Source organism: Rhinolophus hipposideros (genome assembly GCF_964194185.1).
Source record: "Rhinolophus hipposideros genome assembly, chromosome: 14".
NCBI lineage: Eukaryota > Metazoa > Chordata > Mammalia > Chiroptera > Rhinolophidae > Rhinolophus > Rhinolophus hipposideros.
The window spans coordinates 33316175-33336916 of record NC_138060.1 but is presented as its reverse complement, the minus strand read 5'-3'; the positions used below and the strand labels follow the sequence as shown (position 1 = coordinate 33336916).

Genomic DNA, 20742 nt, shown 5'->3' with positions numbered 1-20742 from the left:
GAGACAGTACGGTAGGAAAAGGAGTGGGTATGGGCAACAGCCCTGGCTCTGACTCACAGCTCTGCGGTTTGGGGCATGTTTTCTTTGTGTCTCAGTTTCCTTATTAGTAAAATGGACATAATGGTACTCATCTCATGACGGTATTGTGAGGATTATTGATATAAGATATGCAAAGAGCCTAGCACAATGCTTGGCACATAGTAGGTTGTCAGTAAATATTGGTGTAATGTTTCCTCCAAGAAGAAATCTTAGCATACCTTTCCCCTCAACTTTCAACTGTGTTGTTTTTTGCTAAAAGAAAAAAGAACTCATTATTATAACAAGGAAGAAATACCAATATTCTTCAATTAGTATACTTGCCAAATATGCAATTTGTATTCATTCAGCTCATAGTTATTGAATACCTACTAGGTCAAGGTGTCAGAGGGATGGAATATATATATATATGCTGTTCACATACACATTTACATATACATACTCACATATATGACAGATCCTTGTTGCTCAGTACTTTTCTTTATATTTTATTCATTTGAACTACAAAAGTAATGCTTCTTATAACCATTCAAACAACATAAAAGTAACCAAATTAATTTTACCAATCTGTGCTTCCCCACTCCTATTCCCACCCTTCTAGTGTAACCCATTTTTAAAAATAATTTAAAGTTAAAATAAATTTGATGTGAATTTTCGTCATACTTTTTCTTTACATACATACACCCCGCACAGGCACGTACTACATACCACATTCTATAATTTGCTCTTCTTTTCTCCTTTGCTTAACACTATAATACAGACATCTTTTGAAGTCAGTACATAGCACGCATCTGTTAGTTTTCAATAGCTCAGGGCATTCTGCAGCATGGCCGTGCCATTTCCAAACATTCCCCGGGTTATGGTTGTACCAGGTTTGGCTGTAGAAGATACGGCAGTAAACAGTCTTTCATAAAAACGTAAATACTGATACTTCTGTTTCTTTGGGGTAGAGCATGGATAGAGCCTCCAGCACTTTAGAACCCAAAAATGTGCAAAGCCAAAGCCAAACCAATAATAATAAATATGATACCCCAATTTTTATTGATGTGCCTGTCACGTACCAGGCACTGCAGTGGGGTGCCCTGACCTCAAGCAGTTCACCAAAGCAGCACGTGATTAAAAGCCACGACCAGTGTTACACGTGATACATATCTTAGTACTGTAAGGTCCATGTTGAAATCTTCCTAATGATGCTTAAGCCAACCTCTACTCTAGCCCTAGATTCTAGCAAGTTCCACTGACTCTGGAGCAGTTTTGCAGGAAAAACCCTTTATGCAGCTGTCTTTGGAATCTTTCTGGTAGCAGAAAACAAAAGGAACTCCCGACTGAATCACAGCGGAGATGTTAACTGGCATTTGTAATGTGGCCAGTAATTTGTCTGATTGCTCACAGTGTGCTCCGTCATTTTCTTCCAGAAGCTGAAAGTAAAAAAAGACAGTTTTCCCAGCAGAGAGCCATGTTTCTCCTGTCAGGCCTTTGACACGCATTTCAGTGATGCACTTACAAGTAGATACGAAACTGCTTCACGTGAAACTGCTTCACGTTTTCTAACTGGAAGTTAGAAAACCAAGTTAAATCATCAAATAACTTTGAAAGTACATTTAACAGATTCGACAGCTTTTTTTCAGTTATGAAATAGTGTCACCAGATTGTTTTTACTCCTGGTGATTTTACTACAAAAAAATGTTTAAATGCTGTGGCACCCATGGAGGTCTTGAGCTTGTGTTTGCTGGGAAAAAACCACGTGCTGTTCAGCTGCCAGGAATTCAGGCAGCTGCCAGCCTCCAGCTGCAGTGCCTTCAGGATCTGCTTTAGCTCTTCCTGACAGTCCAGCCAGTGACTGAACACAGTGGGGTGCTAGGACCTGGAACTTTCTGGAGTAGGTGCTCTGTACTCTGGAGTTCCCCCTGGATTAGATGAGACTATCGAGTCTGCATCAGCCAGGTCTGCATTACAATCTGGGGCTCTTCTTGTCCATTTCTAACTTCCTCCTTTCTTTTCCTAATGTCAGGTCTTTATGGTGATCTGGGACTCTGGCCAATCCTGCTCCCTCCCCCTTTCAGCCTGCACAGTATCTGCTAACTTCCCTTCCTAACTTCTCAGTGTCTGCTTTCTGGGGGACCCAACAGACATACACATTTTCAGGACAATGTAGGAACATAAACGCTATTCATCTCATTCGGAGGATTAAAAACCTGAACATATCTCCCAGCCCCTGGACATTCTCGCACTAAGCTCGGCTAAAAATGAATTATGACTCTACCAAAGTGAAACTGACCCTTTCATTTCAATTATTCAACTGGGACACAAATGAAAAGCCAAATGTGGGGAAAAACAAACTAATCTATATTCTGAAATTGCACTTTAGTTACCCAAACTGTTTCTAAGATCCAAGGTAGGGAACATATTTTAGCATTCCTTCTTTGTTTGCCATGAACTGATTAGAGCCAAGACATCATAGTTACAATGAGAAAACACTATTTCCATTGCTGCCACTTTAATCACAATTCCACCTTGAGCACCATTGTTCTTCATAAGCTGCCTCCCCTAGTGGTTCGACAGGCTGAGAAGGAAGCAGGTAATAATTGCATTCTTGTTGCAGGAGAGTTTGGAGAGGTATACAAGGGGCGTTTGAAACTTCCAGGCAAGAGGGAAATCTACGTGGCCATCAAGACGCTGAAGGCCGGCTACTCAGAGAAGCAGCGTCGGGACTTTCTGAGTGAAGCGAGCATCATGGGTCAGTTCGATCATCCCAACATCATTCGCTTGGAGGGCGTGGTCACCAAGAGTCGGCCAGTCATGATCATCACAGAGTTCATGGAGAATGGCGCCTTGGATTCCTTTCTAAGGGTAAGAGAAGCTCAGGGGCGTGGATGATGTTAACACTGGTGGATGCTGGAGAACAGTGGCTGGGGAGAAGTGTCTGCATGAGGATAACCTGCCATTCAGGAATCGCCCGATGAAATGTGGGAAGGTATCGGAGGTGTTCACAAGGTTAACAGATTTGTTGCTAAAAGAAAAGAACAAAGAGCTTGTGGACCCCTTGATAGGAGGATGTCATGTTGTAGGGCCTTGATAAATGCTTGTTGGATGAGTGAGAATGAATAGAAGGGACAAAGAATGGCCATTGGCATCTGTATGAATCACAGAGATTGAAGAGACTTTCAGCTGCTGTACGATTCATGCAGAATGCCAGTGGCCATCTCTGCCTTTTCCCCAGTACAGTTGCCCTCCTCTCCCAGCCAGCTCTCAACACTTGCAGATCAGAGATAAAATCAAGTTGTCCTTTTCTGAGCCTGGCCACCTGCCTTCTGAGGAGGTGCTTCTGGGCAGGAAAGGGGAAGACTGGATCACCAGCACCGACAAGTCTTTTCTGGGGTTGATGAAGAATGTGATTCCCACTCAACCTGCAGTGCCGGTGGGGGGTATCTGAAGGCCTGTGGCTGGGGCATCTGTAAAAAATCATTGTTAGTGTACCCAAATGGCGCCAAATTGGAGCCATTTTTATTTCTATGGGTTATCACAGAGCTACTCAGAGTAGGGGTGAGTGAGAATGGCCATGATGCTGATATCTAGGGAGAGGAAGCTGACCGAGCAGAGGCCGGGGAGCAAGACCTGCCTTGGACAGAAAGCTCAGCTGGGGATTTCAGGGGAGCCTGAGAGCAAAGGGTACAGGGAGCAGCACCAAACAACAGGGCCAGGTCTTCTGTGCATGGACTTCAGGGTAATACCAAGCAGCAGACTCTGCGTGTCACCAAAACTATCAAACAGTAGCTGTAGCTGCAGATCAAAGGATCATTTGTACAGTCAGTCATTGAAACATTCATGGGGTGACTGCTCTGGTTACACCCTGTGCTGGGTGCTGTGCCTATAGAGATAAAAGAGACATTGCTCTAATGCTGTGTAGCAAATCACGCCAAGACTTTAGTGGCTTAGCACAACAGTGAGTTATTTTGCTCATGAATCTGCAATTTGGGCAGGGCTCGGCAAGGATAGCTCTGTTTCATGGGGTGTCAGCTGGGGCAGCTCAGAACGGAGGCCTGGAATCATCCAAAGGCTCATCACTCAGTTGTCTTGTGGTAGATGCTCAGTGTCAGCTGGCATCTGTCCACGTGGCCTGCTTGAGCTTCCTCACAGCAAGCTGGGTTCCAAAAATAAGCATCCCAGAGGACAAGGCAGAAGCTGTGTCTGTTTTGTAACCTGGCCTCAGAAGTCATGCAGCATCACTTCAATCATAATGATGGGCCCCCATATTTTGCAGAGGAAACAAGCCCCATATTTTAATGAAGGACCACAACCTGATATCTTCTTACACATAAGGGATGGGAGGTCCTATTATATCCATCTTAGAGACTGCAGTATGCTACCCAGGGTCCTGCCCTTGAGGGCCTTAACATCCAAAGCTTCTAGCAAGCATCTGCCTCTATGATACTATCTGTTTCTATGCATGGAGTATAGAGGTATCATAAGCAAAGAACTGACATCTTCCTGCGGAAGCCAGAGAAGGCTTTATATAGGAGAGAGAATTTATCTGATATTGGAGAAGAAGGGATGTGCCAGACAGGTGGGGGAGCAGGGCAGGTAGGCTGATGAAACAATGGGATAGAGTGGTCAAAGGCCAAAGCCGGGTGGCCATTTGGTAATCTGTTAGCAGCTGGATGGAGGCACCAAAGCTCAGTGCAGAGCTCAGTGGCTGCAGTATGGAAGGACAGCTGCGGGACTCGTCTAGAAGCTGCATTTGTACAACACTGAAATTAACTTTGTAGGGCGAGCACACTTTTTGCCTCTTCTGGGTCATTAGGCAGTAGTGCTTTTGTGTGTGTGGGGGGGAGGAACAACAAATGTGGATTGTGGGCCCCACGTACTTCCTGCCACAGCCTCCTTGAGGGTATGGGTTATGCCTTGTATTTTGACACCCAAGCACCTAGCACAGTGAGTGCCTGGTAAATGCTAGTTGAATGAAAAACACGAATATAACCAATTCTGGGACAAAATGTCTGGGAGTGGCAGGAGAAATCTGGTCATCCAGAGTAAGCCTGGTCTTTCAGCCTTCTAGCCAGACCTCTCATGTCAGAGCAGGGTATGTACTCTGCTTTCCTGGGTTCATTCATTCACGATCAGAGCTCTCATGAAGACAGTCAAATAAAAGTGAATAGAAGGCAATGTGAGAAGAAAAAGGGTTTCCTGGAAACAGACCCTTTCAAGAGTCATTTATTTCCAACCTGTCATCTGCCTGTACTTTGCAGAGAGCCCCAGCATGATCTGGGGACTGTGATCAGACTCTCTCCCTGGACCATGCCGGGGAAAAGGGAGATTCATTCTCAGGAGCCCACGGGAAATCAAAGCCCTACACCGTTGCTCTGCTTAGGGCTGTTTCCATTTGGGGCTCAGGGCATGGGGGCATGTTGGACACCAGTATTTTTCATGATAATGAGGCCCAGGTGGTGGGCAAAAAACTTGGGGCAACAATGGAACACAAGAAAACAGAGGAGAAAGGATGGCCAGAAAGGAACGGCCAGAACAGGCAGTGCCAGGAGGAGAGGGGAAATGAAGCGTTTCTGACTCCTTGCACTGCATGGAGGCAGGTAATCTATAAATCTAATTCCAACCTTACTACCAAACCCTGGAGCATAGCAACATTAATTGATGTATCTCCTGCTTGATAAAATCAAAAAGTAGGTCATCAATTTAGTTCTGTAGGGTCCATCTTCTGGGAAGTAGAATAATTTTAGGATCACCATTCAGAGAAGAAAGGAAAAGGGTTAGTCCTCCATTTGTACAGGGGTTTCCTCCTCTCCAACCGGTCCTTTCACACTGGATGTGGAGTCTTTGGAGAATGGCCCCAGCTCTAGCTGTGGGTCAGTGTCTGAGAGATGAGCACATCAGACATGGCTTCTCCCGGTCCACTACTCACTGCTCCTCTCCCACTGCAGAACTTAGAATCTCTCACATTCTGGAAGGATTAGAAACAGCATTATTCTTTAACCACACATTCAGTAAGTTCATTGCTATCCATTTATTTTAATGGCTCTGCCATGGATTACACAGCATGCATATCTATAATTAAGTATTTCCTTCTTGGCACTCAAAGCCAGGGGATATAATTTGGTAGCTCTCCCATAATCTGAGGATCCCTAAGATTATGAACCTCCAGATTCATGAGGTTCATCATCTCATTGATGAACCTCACCAATGTCCTATGCCTTAGCCAGGAAGCTCGACATGTTCTGTAAGTCCTTTGTGCCTAAAACGTGGCTTTGTGGTTGCTGCTGGTTCATTTACAGATGGTCACAACTGGAAGCCTCTTAGAAGTCACCGAGCAATGTCAAAGGGAGACATTAATCATCAGGGAAGCTCATTCATGGGCTGAAGCTAGACAACAGCAACACAGATGTCAGGAAGAGAACACCAGATTGGAAGTCCTGGGACTGAGGTTCTGCTTGGGCTCTGCTATGAGTCACCCGGTGGCCTTGAACAAATCTGTTAACTCAATTTCCCAATCTATAAACTAAAGGCATTGAGCTGGATGATCTTGAAAGGTTTCTTTCAGTTAAAAAAAAAATCTATGATTCATTCTCTTCAAACAAATCAAATAAGGGTTTCATTTCCTGAAGTGGATTTGTCAATGAACATTGAAAAACCTAAATCCTTCCTGTCTAATAAAAGGACCAGCAAGTGGCTTCAGTGAATTTTCAGAAAAGCAATTTCAGCAGAAAGCACTTCATAAGGAAGAAAGTTTAAATCACTTCACCAAGGCTGTATTTCTTCTATGTGCTGTGTTTTTACCATTTGCTCAGCATGGCAGATCTTTTCCCAAAGTCACTAAAAAAATCTTTTATTTTTTGTCTTGTTTATCTTTATATGCTAATGTTTATAACACTGGAGATTCTTCCTGGGGAGTTATCTCAATGAACTGAACATAAAACCATTGAACATGTCAGAAAAATCTTAATATGTTTATATCTTTAAGTTTCACCAAGATTATGAACTCAACGGGCATGACCCTGTCTTATCATGATATGTGAGTCCCCTGCATATCGTAAAGAAAATTCGTTGGACATCACAAAGTCAACATATTCCAATGGAAAAGGCACTGGACAGGAATTAAAAGAGTCAGATAAGTGTAGCAGATATGGGCTACAAGTGTCTCTACTTTCTGTGGCCATGGCAGACATCATTAATCAATCATGGCTTCTTTTCCTGTGAAGCTTATACACAGCTTTCTTCTCCACACAGCCTTTGAGATAGCCATTACCAATTGATCAGAGATGGAATGTCAGTAGAGATGCAACTTTCTGTTCTGGACTTAGATTCTTGTTATAAGCCAAAACCACACAGTGATTTAAGGCTGATCACTTAAACTTTCTGGACTTCCTTTATCTTCTCTGTAAAAACAATATACTATTGTCTGCCATTCACAGAATGAATATTAAAGATGAAAACATATGTATGACTTGCCATTCAAAAGTCAAGTTGGTTGATCAATCGATCCAAATTTCAGGCCTGCATTATTAGTTTCCGATCTACACTACTGTTGGGGGGAGGGGCTATTACAGCAGCCAACCTGTGAACTATATTCTCCAAGGGCAGCAATCCTAGGATGTCTCTCACACACACCCAGGCAGCCAAGAGGAACCCACAGTTCTGGCCCCATGTGTGCCAGGCACACATGGGTGCCAGTCTCTCACCAGGCAGCCCAGGTACATGGGAGAGATGATTTATGCGACATTGTGGCTTTGCTGATAATACCGGCAACCATTGCTGCTGTCTTAGTATTTACTGGTCATTGAGCTAAGCCCTTTCGCATGTCTCATCTCATTTAACCACTCCAAAGTCCTATGAAGAGTGGACACTATGGTCTTATTTAAAGATGTGGAAATCACTGCTCTGTAGGTTAATTAACTTGGCCAAGAGCACGCAGCTAGGGAGCGGCAGAGTCTGGATCCAACCCCGGTCTGTCTGGCTCCAAAGCTTGGACTTTAACCACTTGTTGGGTCTTGTGGACCCTAGAAACTCTAAGGATGATTGATCTAAATTTTAAAATAAATCAGACAATAAGGCAGTTCTGTGAAGACTAAAATGACTGAAGTAGGGACGTAGACACATTGCTTTCCATGCATTCAACATTGCTCTTCTCAACACGCGGTTTACGTGGTTTCCAACCACTACAAGGGCCTCTCCCCTAACATCTACATACAAGTTGGCTCCTTGAGGGAGACATTCGTTTTCAACCACAGAGTGTTGTCTACACTCACAGAGAGGAAGTAACAAAACTGAACTGAAAAAATATGACCCTGGTGACTTTAAGCTGAGATACAGTTTCTAATATACTGAAGTTGCATGATAGCTTTCTGGGGAGGCAGATCCCCAGAGACATACTTAGAGAAAAGGAATGGTGCTAGTGAAAGCCTGGCTAATTCTTGAGGAGGTGCTGACTGAAGTTCATGAGTAAGGAGAATTTGCCTCACTCATGGCACACCCAACTCTCACGAATGGGTACCATGTACTGTAAACCCATCAGAGTTTCCAAAAGATAGTTCTGGACTTTCTTTTGGAGTTGGTTAGAAGAAAATATTGTAGAGAAAGCATTCTGGGACAGTTGGGGAATGATTAAAGTTTGAGTTAGAAACAGCCTGGAATTTGGGGGGGGTGTCAATTTCAGTGTGTTTGGGGCTCATCCTCTGGTAGGGGTCTCTGAAAGGAGTGGAGGGAGTATCGGTTTGCTCCACTCCTTCAACTGATCAGGGGGGCATAACTCTGGAACACAAACTCAAGCTTGCAATCTTGCATGAGGAATAGAGCCTTCAACAATTCGTGCTATCATTGTTAGCTATTTCTGTTGGGGTTTTCGCTAATAACCAGTGTAGTTTTATAACAGCTCTTTTATTTTCCATACTTATTTTTGCATAGAAAATGCTTTTGTAAGAGCACGTGTGTAAATGATGTGTCCCACATATATTTTACTGAGGTAATGCACGTGAGAGTCTTGTGTACATCTTACATACAATAGGTACTCACCAAATGGGAGTTCCTCATACTGTTTATGCTTTCTGCATTTCACATGAGGACACTAGGGCAGAGGAAGTGACTGCTTTTTCCAGGGCCTGTGCTCAGGTAACTAGACTAGACCTTGGGTTGTCTGCCTTCTCCTACCTCTCCCCCATTCCGAGCATTTCAATGACTGAGCCATGCTCTACTTACAGAAGACAACTCAGAGCTCTTCGGGGAGAAGCTGGGGCTGGACTAAATGGGAAATGTGTTCTTAGCAGCATGGCCCAGCGTCTACTGATTTAACTAGTGTGTGTAGAGCTAAGACCCAGGGGCTTTGGGGAGGCAGGAGAATGGCACGTATTCATTCACTGAAGAGTCTGTCATCTAACATTGAGGAGGGCATCCACCCCAGAGACTGAACCCACTGATGATTAGCGAGAGGGCAGCACCACAGGTTGGCATGAGGAGAAGCAGCAACAGCTCCCATTCATTAGGAGGGTCCTCATGCCAGACACTGTGTGGGCACTTCTCCTGCACCACCAGTCCCCATGAGGTTGGTATGGTCACCCCAATAGCCCTTGTGATACCTAAGGAAGATGCCTTAACATTTAATTCTGTAAACAGGGAGAGATGTACCCGTCATTCATTCAGCCCATGATTATTGAACTTTTTCTACCTACATTAAAGATTTCAGCACCAAGAATACAATGGTAAGGAATACAAAGGGAGGGTTCTTATCCTCAAAGAGCTTAGAGTCAAGCAGCAGAGATAGACAGACAGGCAGGTGCGTGCACACATGCACACCTAAAACCTGTGATATGTGCTAAGAAGAAAAATAAGAGTATACGCTAAAAGATAGTATTTAAAAAAAGCTAATTATATTTGGAAGAGGGGACGAGTTATAGAGACATCCTCCCTGAGGAAATGACACTTAAGTGGGGACCTGAAGGGCAAGTATTGACTGTTGGGAAAAAACAGAGAGAATAGCACGTATAAGGTCCCTCAGGCAGGGAGAGCGTGGTTTGGAAAAGATTGAAAAGTTGCCAGTCACTGTGGCTTTAGACAGGTGTGAGGGAAACACCCATATAAGGTGAGGCATTAGTTAATCCCATGAGGTCTCGTGGGCCATGCTAAGGAGTTTGGAGGATTGTTGTTGTTGCTGTTTTTTTTTCTTAATGCAATGGGAGGCTATTAGAGAGCTTTATGCTAGGGAGTGACATGCCCTGATTTATGTCTTACAAAGATGGCTCTAGCTGCCGTGTAGAGAATGGATTCTCAGGGAGGGGGTAGGTGCAAAGAGGCTGTAATAGGTGATGGATGACGATGACTTGGTTAGAATGGTGGCAGTGGAGAAGGAGAGGAGTGGATGAGTTTGAGATGTAATTTGGAGATGAAATTGACAGGACTTGGCAAGGAGAAGAGAGCACAGCATTCAAGGAGAGGGATGAGGATGGCAGCAGGGGAGGGAGGAGGCAGTGAGCCGCTCGGCCCGGCGCTGACAGAGGCTGACTAGCAGCAAGGCCGTGGCACCTCAGCTTTTGTTTAACCACTGAATCCCATCTTGATTCCGATGCCCCTTGTGTCTTATTACAGCAAAATGATGGACAGTTCACGGTGATCCAGCTGGTGGGGATGCTGAGAGGCATCGCCGCTGGCATGAAGTACCTGGCTGAGATGAACTACGTGCATCGGGACCTGGCAGCCAGGAACATTCTGGTCAACAGTAACCTGGTCTGCAAGGTGTCTGACTTTGGCCTTTCCCGCTACCTCCAGGATGACACCTCCGACCCCACCTACACCAGCTCCTTGGTGAGTCCTTCCTGGTATTCTCAGGTAAAAGCATGGCATGAGTAAAAGGTAGCTGCATGTGTCTGGGGACCTATGGCAGGCAGGGCCAAACTGCGAGTGACTGGGACCTGAACTCCTCTCTCCACTGGGGGAGCCAGGTTCTGGGAGAACAATCCATCTGGGAGAATTGGGCATAGGCTGTTAGTGTCTACTCTGAAGCCATGGTGTTTCTTGGCAAATGGGAAGAGGACGTTTTGGAACAGGTGATTTGGGGGAATCCAAACAACTGGACAGTGACATCAGAGACATCGGTCAGTAGGGAACAGGCTCCTGTTAGGTTGGCAGTGTGTCAGCAGGTAGACCCTCGGTCCCCTTCTCTCCTCCCGTTCCATTGCTTCCAGATAGCGTTAAGTACCATCTGTATCAAGAATACTACTAAATTTGTGTTTCCTGCTCTGCATCCCCGTTCACATTCCAAGAGACTCTAATCATCTATGTCCAACTGCCTACTTCACACAATTCCATGTAGAACTTTCACAGGTTCGAAATAGAGGACTTGATTTACTCTCCAATTTCCCTTCCCCACTCTCTCCATCTCAGTAATTGCACCACTCAACTGACCACTGAAACCTAGGAATCATGGACTCAGACTTGATTTTTCTCTGTGCTTCACGATCCATGTCCAATCCCTCACTAACTCCTATAGGTTCTTATGAAACCTGTCAATTTCTTTCTCTGCCCCCACCCTATTCCAGAGTACCTTTTTCTTTCACCTGGACTGTCCCCCTTGTTTCCTCTTGTCACCTATGCCTATTCCCAACAGCATCCGCAATGATTGATCCATTAGGTTGGTGCAAAAGTAATTACGGTTTAAAAGGTTAAAAATAAATGGCAAAAACCCCAATTACTCTTGCACCAACCTACCTACCTATCTATTTTCTTTAAACTTGCAAAGGTAATACATGTGTATTATAAAAATGAAAACAATACAAAGAAATAAGAGAAAAAGTATAACTAAGAAACTACATTCCCCGGAAGGAGGGGTCAGTAAACTAAAAGGCCATATAGTGAAAATTTTAAGCTTTGCTGGCCAAGAGTCAAAATGAGGGTATAATGTAGAAAATTTCAAAGCCATTTAAAATGTACCCCTTTAAAAAGGTATAAACACCATTCTTAACTCATGAGCCATTAAAAGCAAGGTGACCAGCCAGATTTGGCACTTAGGCCATGGTTTACAACTCCTGTCCCAAAGCATCTGTTTCTTTACATTTTTCTTTACAAGGCATCTAGGTATGTCTTTACATTTTTCTCTTTGTTCAAAATTTGAAAAAAAAAATTTATAAAAATGGAATCATATTATGCCTATTACTACTTTATGTCTTGTATGTCTCCTGGATATTCTTTCTGCCAGGTTGCTATTCTAAAAGTTTGTAAACAGTCACACTTCACCAGGAGTGTATGGCACTTATCTTCCAGCATCCTCACGAGCACTGGAGGTGATCAATCTTTAAAAATGTGCCAATCCAAAGATGAGAAATGATACCTCATTTTGTTTTAATTTGCATTTTCAACTGACTGCTAGGGATATTAATGTCTTTTCACACAATTACTGGGATTCATGTTTCCTTTTCTGTTAATTATCTATACATGTCGTTATCTACTTTTCTGTCAAGCTATTTTCTGTTTTTTAAGGAATTTGTAGGAAGTCTTTTTATATTAGAGAGGCTAACCTTTGTCTGCCATATGACACAATTATTCCCTCTACCCGCATCTGTTCTTCTTTTGATACTGTTTATGATGATATCCTTTGGCTTCCAAAAGTGGTTAATATTCATGTAGTCGAAAATATCTGTTTTCCCTCTGTCTTCTTGAGTTTTCTAATTTGTTTTAAAAGATCTCTTCACTCCAAGGTTATAAAATGCTTTTTAAGTTTCCTGTACTATTTACTGGGATTTTATTCTATATTTAAACATTTAATAGACTGAAATTTATTTATTTTTCGCAAGATTTTATTTTGAAAAATTTCAAGCATGCAGGGTACTTGATAGAATTTTACAGAGGACAGCCATATACCCACTATGTAGATTCTAGAATTAATATCTTGCTATGGTTGCTTTACCATATGACTATCCATCCCTCTCTCCATTTATCCCTCCATCTTTTTTTGTTGGTGCATTTCCAGATAAGTTGTAGACATCAGTACATATCACCCCTAAACATTTGCATTCAACTTGGCTCCTCCTCTCAAATATCTTTTCTTTCAAGTGCAATTTAAAATCACTTTATCCCGTTCTGAAACATGCACAAATATGTATCTGTATATACTCATCTTTGGATTTTGAATGAAATTCGATTCTACCTTTGGAAGAACTAATATTTTAATGACCCCGAATCCCAAACTCCTATCACGATACAGGACATTCACACTGAGACATTACCACTTGTCCTTCCCCTGTCAATTCACAATTCTACCCCACACCCAGAGGCAACCACTGTTTTTTTTCTACCATAGGTTTGTTTTGCCTGTCCTAGAACTTCACTTAAGTGGAACCATACACATATGTTGTGTCTGGCTGCTTTTACTTAGCATTCTCTTTGTGAGATTCGTTCATATTGTTGTATGTAGCAGTAGTTTATTCCTATTTACTGTAGTATTCATTGCTTATTTATCCATCTCTTGTCCATAGGCACAAGGGCTATTGTCAAATTTGTTTTTGAATATGTATTAGATATATATTCTTACTCTGTTCTCGTCCTGGTGAATAGATCATCATGCCAGCACCACTTATTAAACACATTGTCCATCTTTAATTGAATCACATGTCATCCTTGTTATATATTAAGTTCCTTATATGAACTATGTTTTGATTCTCAATTCTGCTCCATTGATCTGTTTATTGACTCTTGTGCCAAACCATATTGTTCTGATTCTTAACTTTAATGAAAGTCATATTGTCTGTATTATTCTGATTATAATAATTTTAGCAAGACTTTTACTATTTGGGTAAAGTAAGTCATCCTTCATTCTCTTTTAAAAGCAAAAAACAGCTTTTCTTGGCTCCTCTCAAATATCTTTTCTTTCAAGTGCAATTTAAAATCACTTTATCCAGTGCTAAAATATGCACACATACGTTGTGTGTATATACTCACCTTTGAATTTTGAATGAAATTCTATTCCATCTTTGGAAGGACTATCATTTAAATGACCTTGAATCACCCGTATAATGATGTGAGTCAAATATGCAATTTGTATATGCTTTATATTAAAATTTTCTTAGGTAAAGACTCCCACATTATTTTCCTATACACATTATTTGCATCATTTTTTGTGAATTTGTGTTTTTTCTAAGTGATAAAGCTTATAAACTCTTAGACCTAGGAGTTTTCAGAATTTTTCACAGTCATACGTTCACCAGCCTCACCACATGTGTCATATTATTCGTTCATGGTTTGCCTTTCATTCAAAATAGAGAAAATTACCATGTTTGCTGATTAAACACTTTATGTTTCTAAAAATACAAATTATTCACATGAAAAAATATTTATTGAGCATCTACTATGTACCAATACTGGGCCACTGGGCCACAAACTAGGGGCACATTCATGCTCAAAAAGAGACATTGTTGCTATTCTCACACCACTCAAAATTTAATGTGGAAAGAGGATATTACTCAGACACATATACAGATAAGTGCATAATTCCCAGTTGAGATAAGAGCCACTGTGTTCCATGAGAGCATGAATAAAGCAATAAATAACAAAATAGTCTCACTATATCTGGGGGAATTAAGGAGGGCTTCCAGAGGAAGAGATAGATGGTGCACCAGCAAAGATTTGAAGAATAAGTCACCCAAGTGCATGTGGCAAGTTAGAGCACTGAGAGACATAAGCAGCACATACAAAGGTCCTGTGGCAAGAGGGAAGATGGAATTTTAGAGGAGATGACAGGTCCCCTGTGCTTGGCGTTTGGAGAGAAAGTGAAAGTGAAAGGGAAAGGTCAGCAGCGATTACATCATGCATGGCCTCCTGGACCCTTGTGATGACATTTATAGCCTGAGAGCAATAGGAAGCCATTCAAGGGCTGTGTGTGTGAGTGTGTGCATGGGAGTGCATGTGTGCGTGCGCGCGCGCACACACACACACACACACACACACACACACACACACCGTGTTTCCCCGAAAATAAGACTGGGTCTTATATTAAGTTGTACTCTAAAAGACGCATTAGGGCTTATGTTCAGGGGATGTCATCCTGAAAAATCTGCTAGGGCTTATTTTCTGGTTAGGTCTTAGTTTCGGGGAAACATGGTAGATGCACACACATAGCTCAGAGGTGATGGATTTTCATTTTAGAAAAGTAACCTGGCTTTTCTCCTGCCTTTGTTCTTCCAATCTCTTCCCCTCTGTTCTTTAAAAGCAAACAAAATACACTTTCTCAGCTTTCTTTTTTCTTTCACCAAAAAATGATTTGGCAGGCCCCATAAAGGAAGATGTTTGAGCAAGGGAGGTAAACCCTAGCAGAGATTGAGGCCTGTGTGTGAGGGGGACTGGAAGCCCAGCAAGATTGGAAAAGTAGCTATATACAAGGACATTGAGAAATATATTGGAAATAACGGGAGCTGTTGGAAAAGGATGTACAAATGTGGAAAGCATGAAAGCTGGCATGAATTATATGGTGTTGAATTAAAATTCAAGGTATTGGTATGAACTCATGGTTGTCAACACATAAAAAGATAGAGAAATAAATATAAGCTGAGTGTGCCTCAAAGCAATGACACCGGTGTAGCGAAGAGTACACCTAAAACTCTGATCTTGGATTTTATATACTCTTTTACACTAAAAGCAACCAAGACTCATTAGATAAATGGCCCCTTCCAGGGCCTGGGCAGAGAAAGTACAAGATGATCCCAACATATCTTTTTATGCCAGAAAGTAAGAAAGTAATCCAAGAATGATCGGGGCATGTCAAAAGAACACAATATCCAGCTTGAAGGTCCTCTCAATGTCCAAATATGGATAATTTGAGCCTCAAAACATATAATGAAGTAACAGATAATAACCTATTGAATAAAATAGGAACTAAGGAGTCCACACTGATATGAATACAAATGAATAAATAAATGAAGAGAAAAGGACATTTTTCCAGTAGTGGAAAAAATGATATTATTAGAAAAATCACTGTTTGGTAACTATCAGATTAAGTTACAAAATATCAATGGATGCTAAAACTTGGGTGAAAGTGAGGAGAGCAACAGGATTTTACATAGCCTCAAAGTATTTTCCCCCTAAATATTTATTACAAAGGAGGAGAAAGTAACTTTACAGATAAATTTGACAACACCATCTGAATCAAGTGATTCAAGTTCACAATGCCTGTAACAGGACATTGTGTAGCACGTAACAGGAAGTGAACATCGCATTTGAGATACTCTGTTCAAAATGTATAACCTGGGTCTCATCATGAGGAAATATCAAATTAACTAAAATTGAGACACATTCTATTAAACACCTGGCCTATGATCATCAGAAATTTCAAGGTCATAAAAGTTAAAGAGACTGAGCAACTGTTCCACATTGAAGGGGATTAGAGAGGTCTGATAACAGGGTGTTAAAAGGTCAGTAAAAGGCCTTCAGAGGGCATTTCTGGACAATTGTAGAGAGTTGTAATGGGGCATCTGAATGAAGAGTATACAGACATTCTTTGTAGCATTCTTGTAACTTTCCTAGAGATTTGAACTATCTCAAAAAAAAGATTTTTTTTTTTTTTAATATTTACCCTGGCTGCAGTGTGGAGGATGGGTGGGAGAGGCAACAGTAGAAGAAAGAAGTGTCAGGAGGCTATGGGGTGGTGAGGATGTGAGTGAAGCCCAGAGGGATCAAGGGAGTAACATGAAAAGGACTTGATAGTAGATGATACTTAGGGGTAAAGGTGACAGAGGTCCAAGGATGATACCCAGTATCTCTGGATGGATGATGGTGCCATTCTCTGGAGTGGGGATGCTGGAAAGGAACTGGTTGGAGTAGTAGGAAGCTTGGGGGTAGATTATAGTTTTGGTTTAGAACGTGTTTCTCGAATTTGGGTAGGTATCAGATTTACCTGGAGCACAGAGGCACAGACTCATTGAAGCAGAGTAGGGTCTGGGACTTTGCATTGTTATCAAGATTTCCCATGCAATTCTGATACCTATGAAATTTTGAAAGGTACTTGTTTAGAACATTTTGATGTTTATGTGCTGGTAAAATATCTAAGTAGAGCTGCTTAATAGGTAGCTGGATATATGCATTTGGAGCATAGAGGAGAAGCCTAAATGCAGATGTATATTTAGGAGTCATTGACATAAAGGCAGGAATCAAAACAGTGGGTGTCCATATACAAGAATAAATTCAAAATGGATTAAAGACTTAAATGTAAGACTCAGAACCATAAAATTCCTAGGAGAAAACATAAGCTGTAAACTCTTTGACATCGCTCTTAGTAATATCTTTTTGGATGTGTCTCCTTGGGCAAGGGAAACAAAAGAAAAAATAAACAAATGGGACTATATCAAACTAAAGCATTTTTGTACATGAAGGAAACCATCAGCAAAATGAAAAAACAACCTATAATTGGGAGAAGATATTCACAAATGATACATAGGATAAGGGGATAATACCCAAAACATATAAGAAACTCACACAACTTAACATCAAAAAAAAAAAAACAATTTAATTAAAAAATGGGCAGAGGACTTAAATAGATATTTCTCCAAAGAGAACATGCAGATGGCCAATAGACATATGAAAAGATGCTCAACATCACTAATTATCAAGGAAAAGCAAATTTAAACCACAATGAGATATCACCTGACACCTATCAGACAGCTATCACGATAAATCAACAAGCAACAGTGTTGGTGAGGAGGTGGAGGAAAGGGAATCTTCCAGCACTTTTGGTGGGATTGCAGATTTGTGCAGCCATCATGGAACACAGTTTAGAGGTTCCTCAAAAATTAAAATAGAACTACCATATCACCCAGCAATCCCACTTTTGGATGTTTATCCAGAAAAATCCAAAACACCAGATTTGATGTCATCAAAATGGCGGTGTGAGGTGAGCCTCTATAAAGCTCCCCTGGATTTACGACTAATCGAACAACAATAACTCCACAAAGGACTCCCTGCACAGCAGACAGGCAAGACGAACAGACCCACTACTGAATTCACCTCAAGGTGGGAGAATCCTGCAAGCGGGGGAGGAAGGAAGGGTGAAGTGCGGAGATGGAGCCGCGGGGGCGCAGGACGCAGACCTAGCTCAGTGCTCCGAGCTCGCTGCTCCCGGAACTACCACAGCTGCGGGAGGGGGAAGAACTCGGACTGCTAGGGCTCCACTTACGGCCCACAGGGCTGAGGGGGCAGCATATAACATGGCTGAACCCAAAACTCACGGCAGAGACCTCGGAGAAAAGACTGAGGGAAGAAGGCTGAAAATGGTGGTTTAAGCCCTCACTACCAAGCAGAGAACGGAAGCCTTAGGCACTGAGACTAGCCACCCCCTCCCTACCCTCCCAGAGCTCGCCCCACACCCAACTGCCCGGTGCTAGAAGCGGAACATAGCAGTGTCAGATCAAAAGAACAGAATATTTGCTGCTCTGAGAACAGTGGACCGCAGACACAGATTCGCAGCCCAACTAGTTCTGGCAAAGGAGAGGAACCTGTGGAAGCCGGACCGGCTGTGGTGGTGGTCGCCACCATTGCTCTGGGCCACCTCTCACAACTTAACCTGCCCCTGGCCCCACCTATCTGGGCGGATCCCTGTAGGAGTAAACAGAACTGCTGAAACACACAGGCTCTGAATCTGGTGCAGGAAGAGCTTTGGAACTTCAAAAGCTCTCTCCATACCCACACAGACACTGCGCCCTGTGACCCAGGCAAACTATTAATACAGGAGAAGCCTGTCTCCCAGGGAATTCCCCCATTGTGTGAGAAGCTGGAATAGTGCAGAGAAAATATAGCACTACCGTGTGAGAGAGAAAAGAAAGGCTGCAGTCGGAGAGAAAATAAAACATTCTATCAATAAGTACTGGAAAACAAAAGAAAGACCTCTTCCTATCAACCTGTTGCAGAAGCCACTCCTGTAGATGTCTAGGGAGAGAAATAATAAATCAGTAATTGCCATGATTAACCAAGGCAACAAGACAGCTCAGAAAGAAAGTGAAAAGTCTCCAGAAAAGGAACTTAAAGATATGGAAATATGTGACTTAAATGACAGAGAATTCAAGATTGTAGTTCTGAAAAAACTCAACGAGATGCACGAAAACACAGAAAAGCAGTTTAATGAACTCAGAAACACAATCAAAGAACAACATGAGCATTTTACGAAAGAGATTGAAATTTTAAAAAAGAACCGAATAGAATTTCTAGAGATTAGGAACTCAATAGAAGAAATCAAGAATGAAATAACCAGCTTAGGTAGTAGAGTTGACCAGATGGAGGAAAGAATCAGTGACATCGAAGATAGAAACCTGGAAATTACACAGATGGAAAAAGAAAGAGACTTGAGACTTAAAAGAAATGAAAGAACTCTACAAGAACTTTCTGACTCCATCAGAAAGAGCAATATAAGAATAATGGGCATACCAGAAGGAGAAGAAAGAGAGAAGGGAACAGAGAATATATTCAAACAAATTGTTGATGAGAACTTCCCAAACTTGTGGACAGAACTGGATCCTCGGATCCAAGAAGCAAATAGAACACCTAATTACCTCAATCCCAACAGGCCTTCTCCATGGCACATTGTATTGAAGCTGTCTAAAATCAACGACAAAGAAAGAATCATCAAGAGAGCCAGGGAAAAGAAGACGATAACCTACAAAGGAAAGCCCATTAGATTATCATCAGATTTTTCAGCAGAAACTCTACAGGCCAGGAAGGAATGGAACCAAATATTCAAACTATTGAAAGAGAGAAATTATGAGCCAAGAATAATATATCCAGCAAAGATATCCTTTAGATATGAAGGAGGAATAAAGACCTTTCCAGACATACAGAAGCTGAGGGAATTTTCTAATACACGATCTGCACTACAAGAAATACTAAAGGAGGCTATTCAAGCACCATCAACAGGGACAATTTATGGCAACCAAAACATAAAAAGGGGGAGAGTAATGGAGAAAGTGAGCAATGGAGAAAGTGAGCGTGCTGAAGAAAATGGAATACTCTAAATATCAAACTTTTTTTTACATAAACTTAAGGGTAACCACTCAAAAAAAAAAATCCAGAACTGAAATATATACTGTAATAAAAGAAGAAACAGAGGGAAACATCATAGAATACCACCACACAGAAATAATAGACAACAACAAAAAGGCAAAGAAACAATGGAGACACAGCCTTACCAGAAAACTAAAGACAGAATGACAGGAAATCCTCACGTATCAATAATCACCCTAAATGTAAATAGACTGAACTCACCAATAAAAAGGCACAGAGTAGCAGATTGGATCAAAAAACTAAACCCAACCATATGCTGTCTCCAAGAGACACATCTCAGTTACAAGGACAAGCATAGACTCAAAGTGAAAGGGTGGAAATTGACACTCCAAGCAAATGGTATCCAGAGAAAATCAGGTGTAGCCATGCTGATATCAGATGAAACAGACTTCAGGGTGAAAAAGCTAACGAGACAAAGATGGACATTTCATAATGGTAAAGGGGACTATACAACAAGAAGACATAACAGTCATCAATATTTATGTCCCCAATCAGGGAGCACCAAAATATACCAAGCAACTACTAACAGAACTAAAGGGAGAAATTGACCAAAACACAATTATACTAGGGGATTTAAATACATCATTGACAGCTATGGATAGATCATCCAAACAGAAAATAAATAATGAAATAGCAGTCCTAAATGACACATTAGATGAAAAAGACATAATTGACATA

General features: G+C 41.8%; 1 protein-coding gene across 3 annotated transcripts in view; it reads left to right on the top strand.

Annotated features, from left to right (window-relative positions):
• Positions 1-20742, top strand: part of EPHB1 (EPH receptor B1) — a 427967-nt gene that overhangs the window by 362329 nt on the left and 44896 nt on the right. For all 3 annotated transcript variants that reach the window (XM_081072777.1, XM_081072779.1, XM_081072778.1), the window contains 2 exons: positions 2639-2886; positions 10621-10836. In XM_081072777.1, the coding sequence (XP_080928903.1) occupies positions 2639-2886; positions 10621-10836 (464 nt within the window). The remainder of the gene's footprint in view (positions 1-2638; positions 2887-10620; positions 10837-20742) is intronic.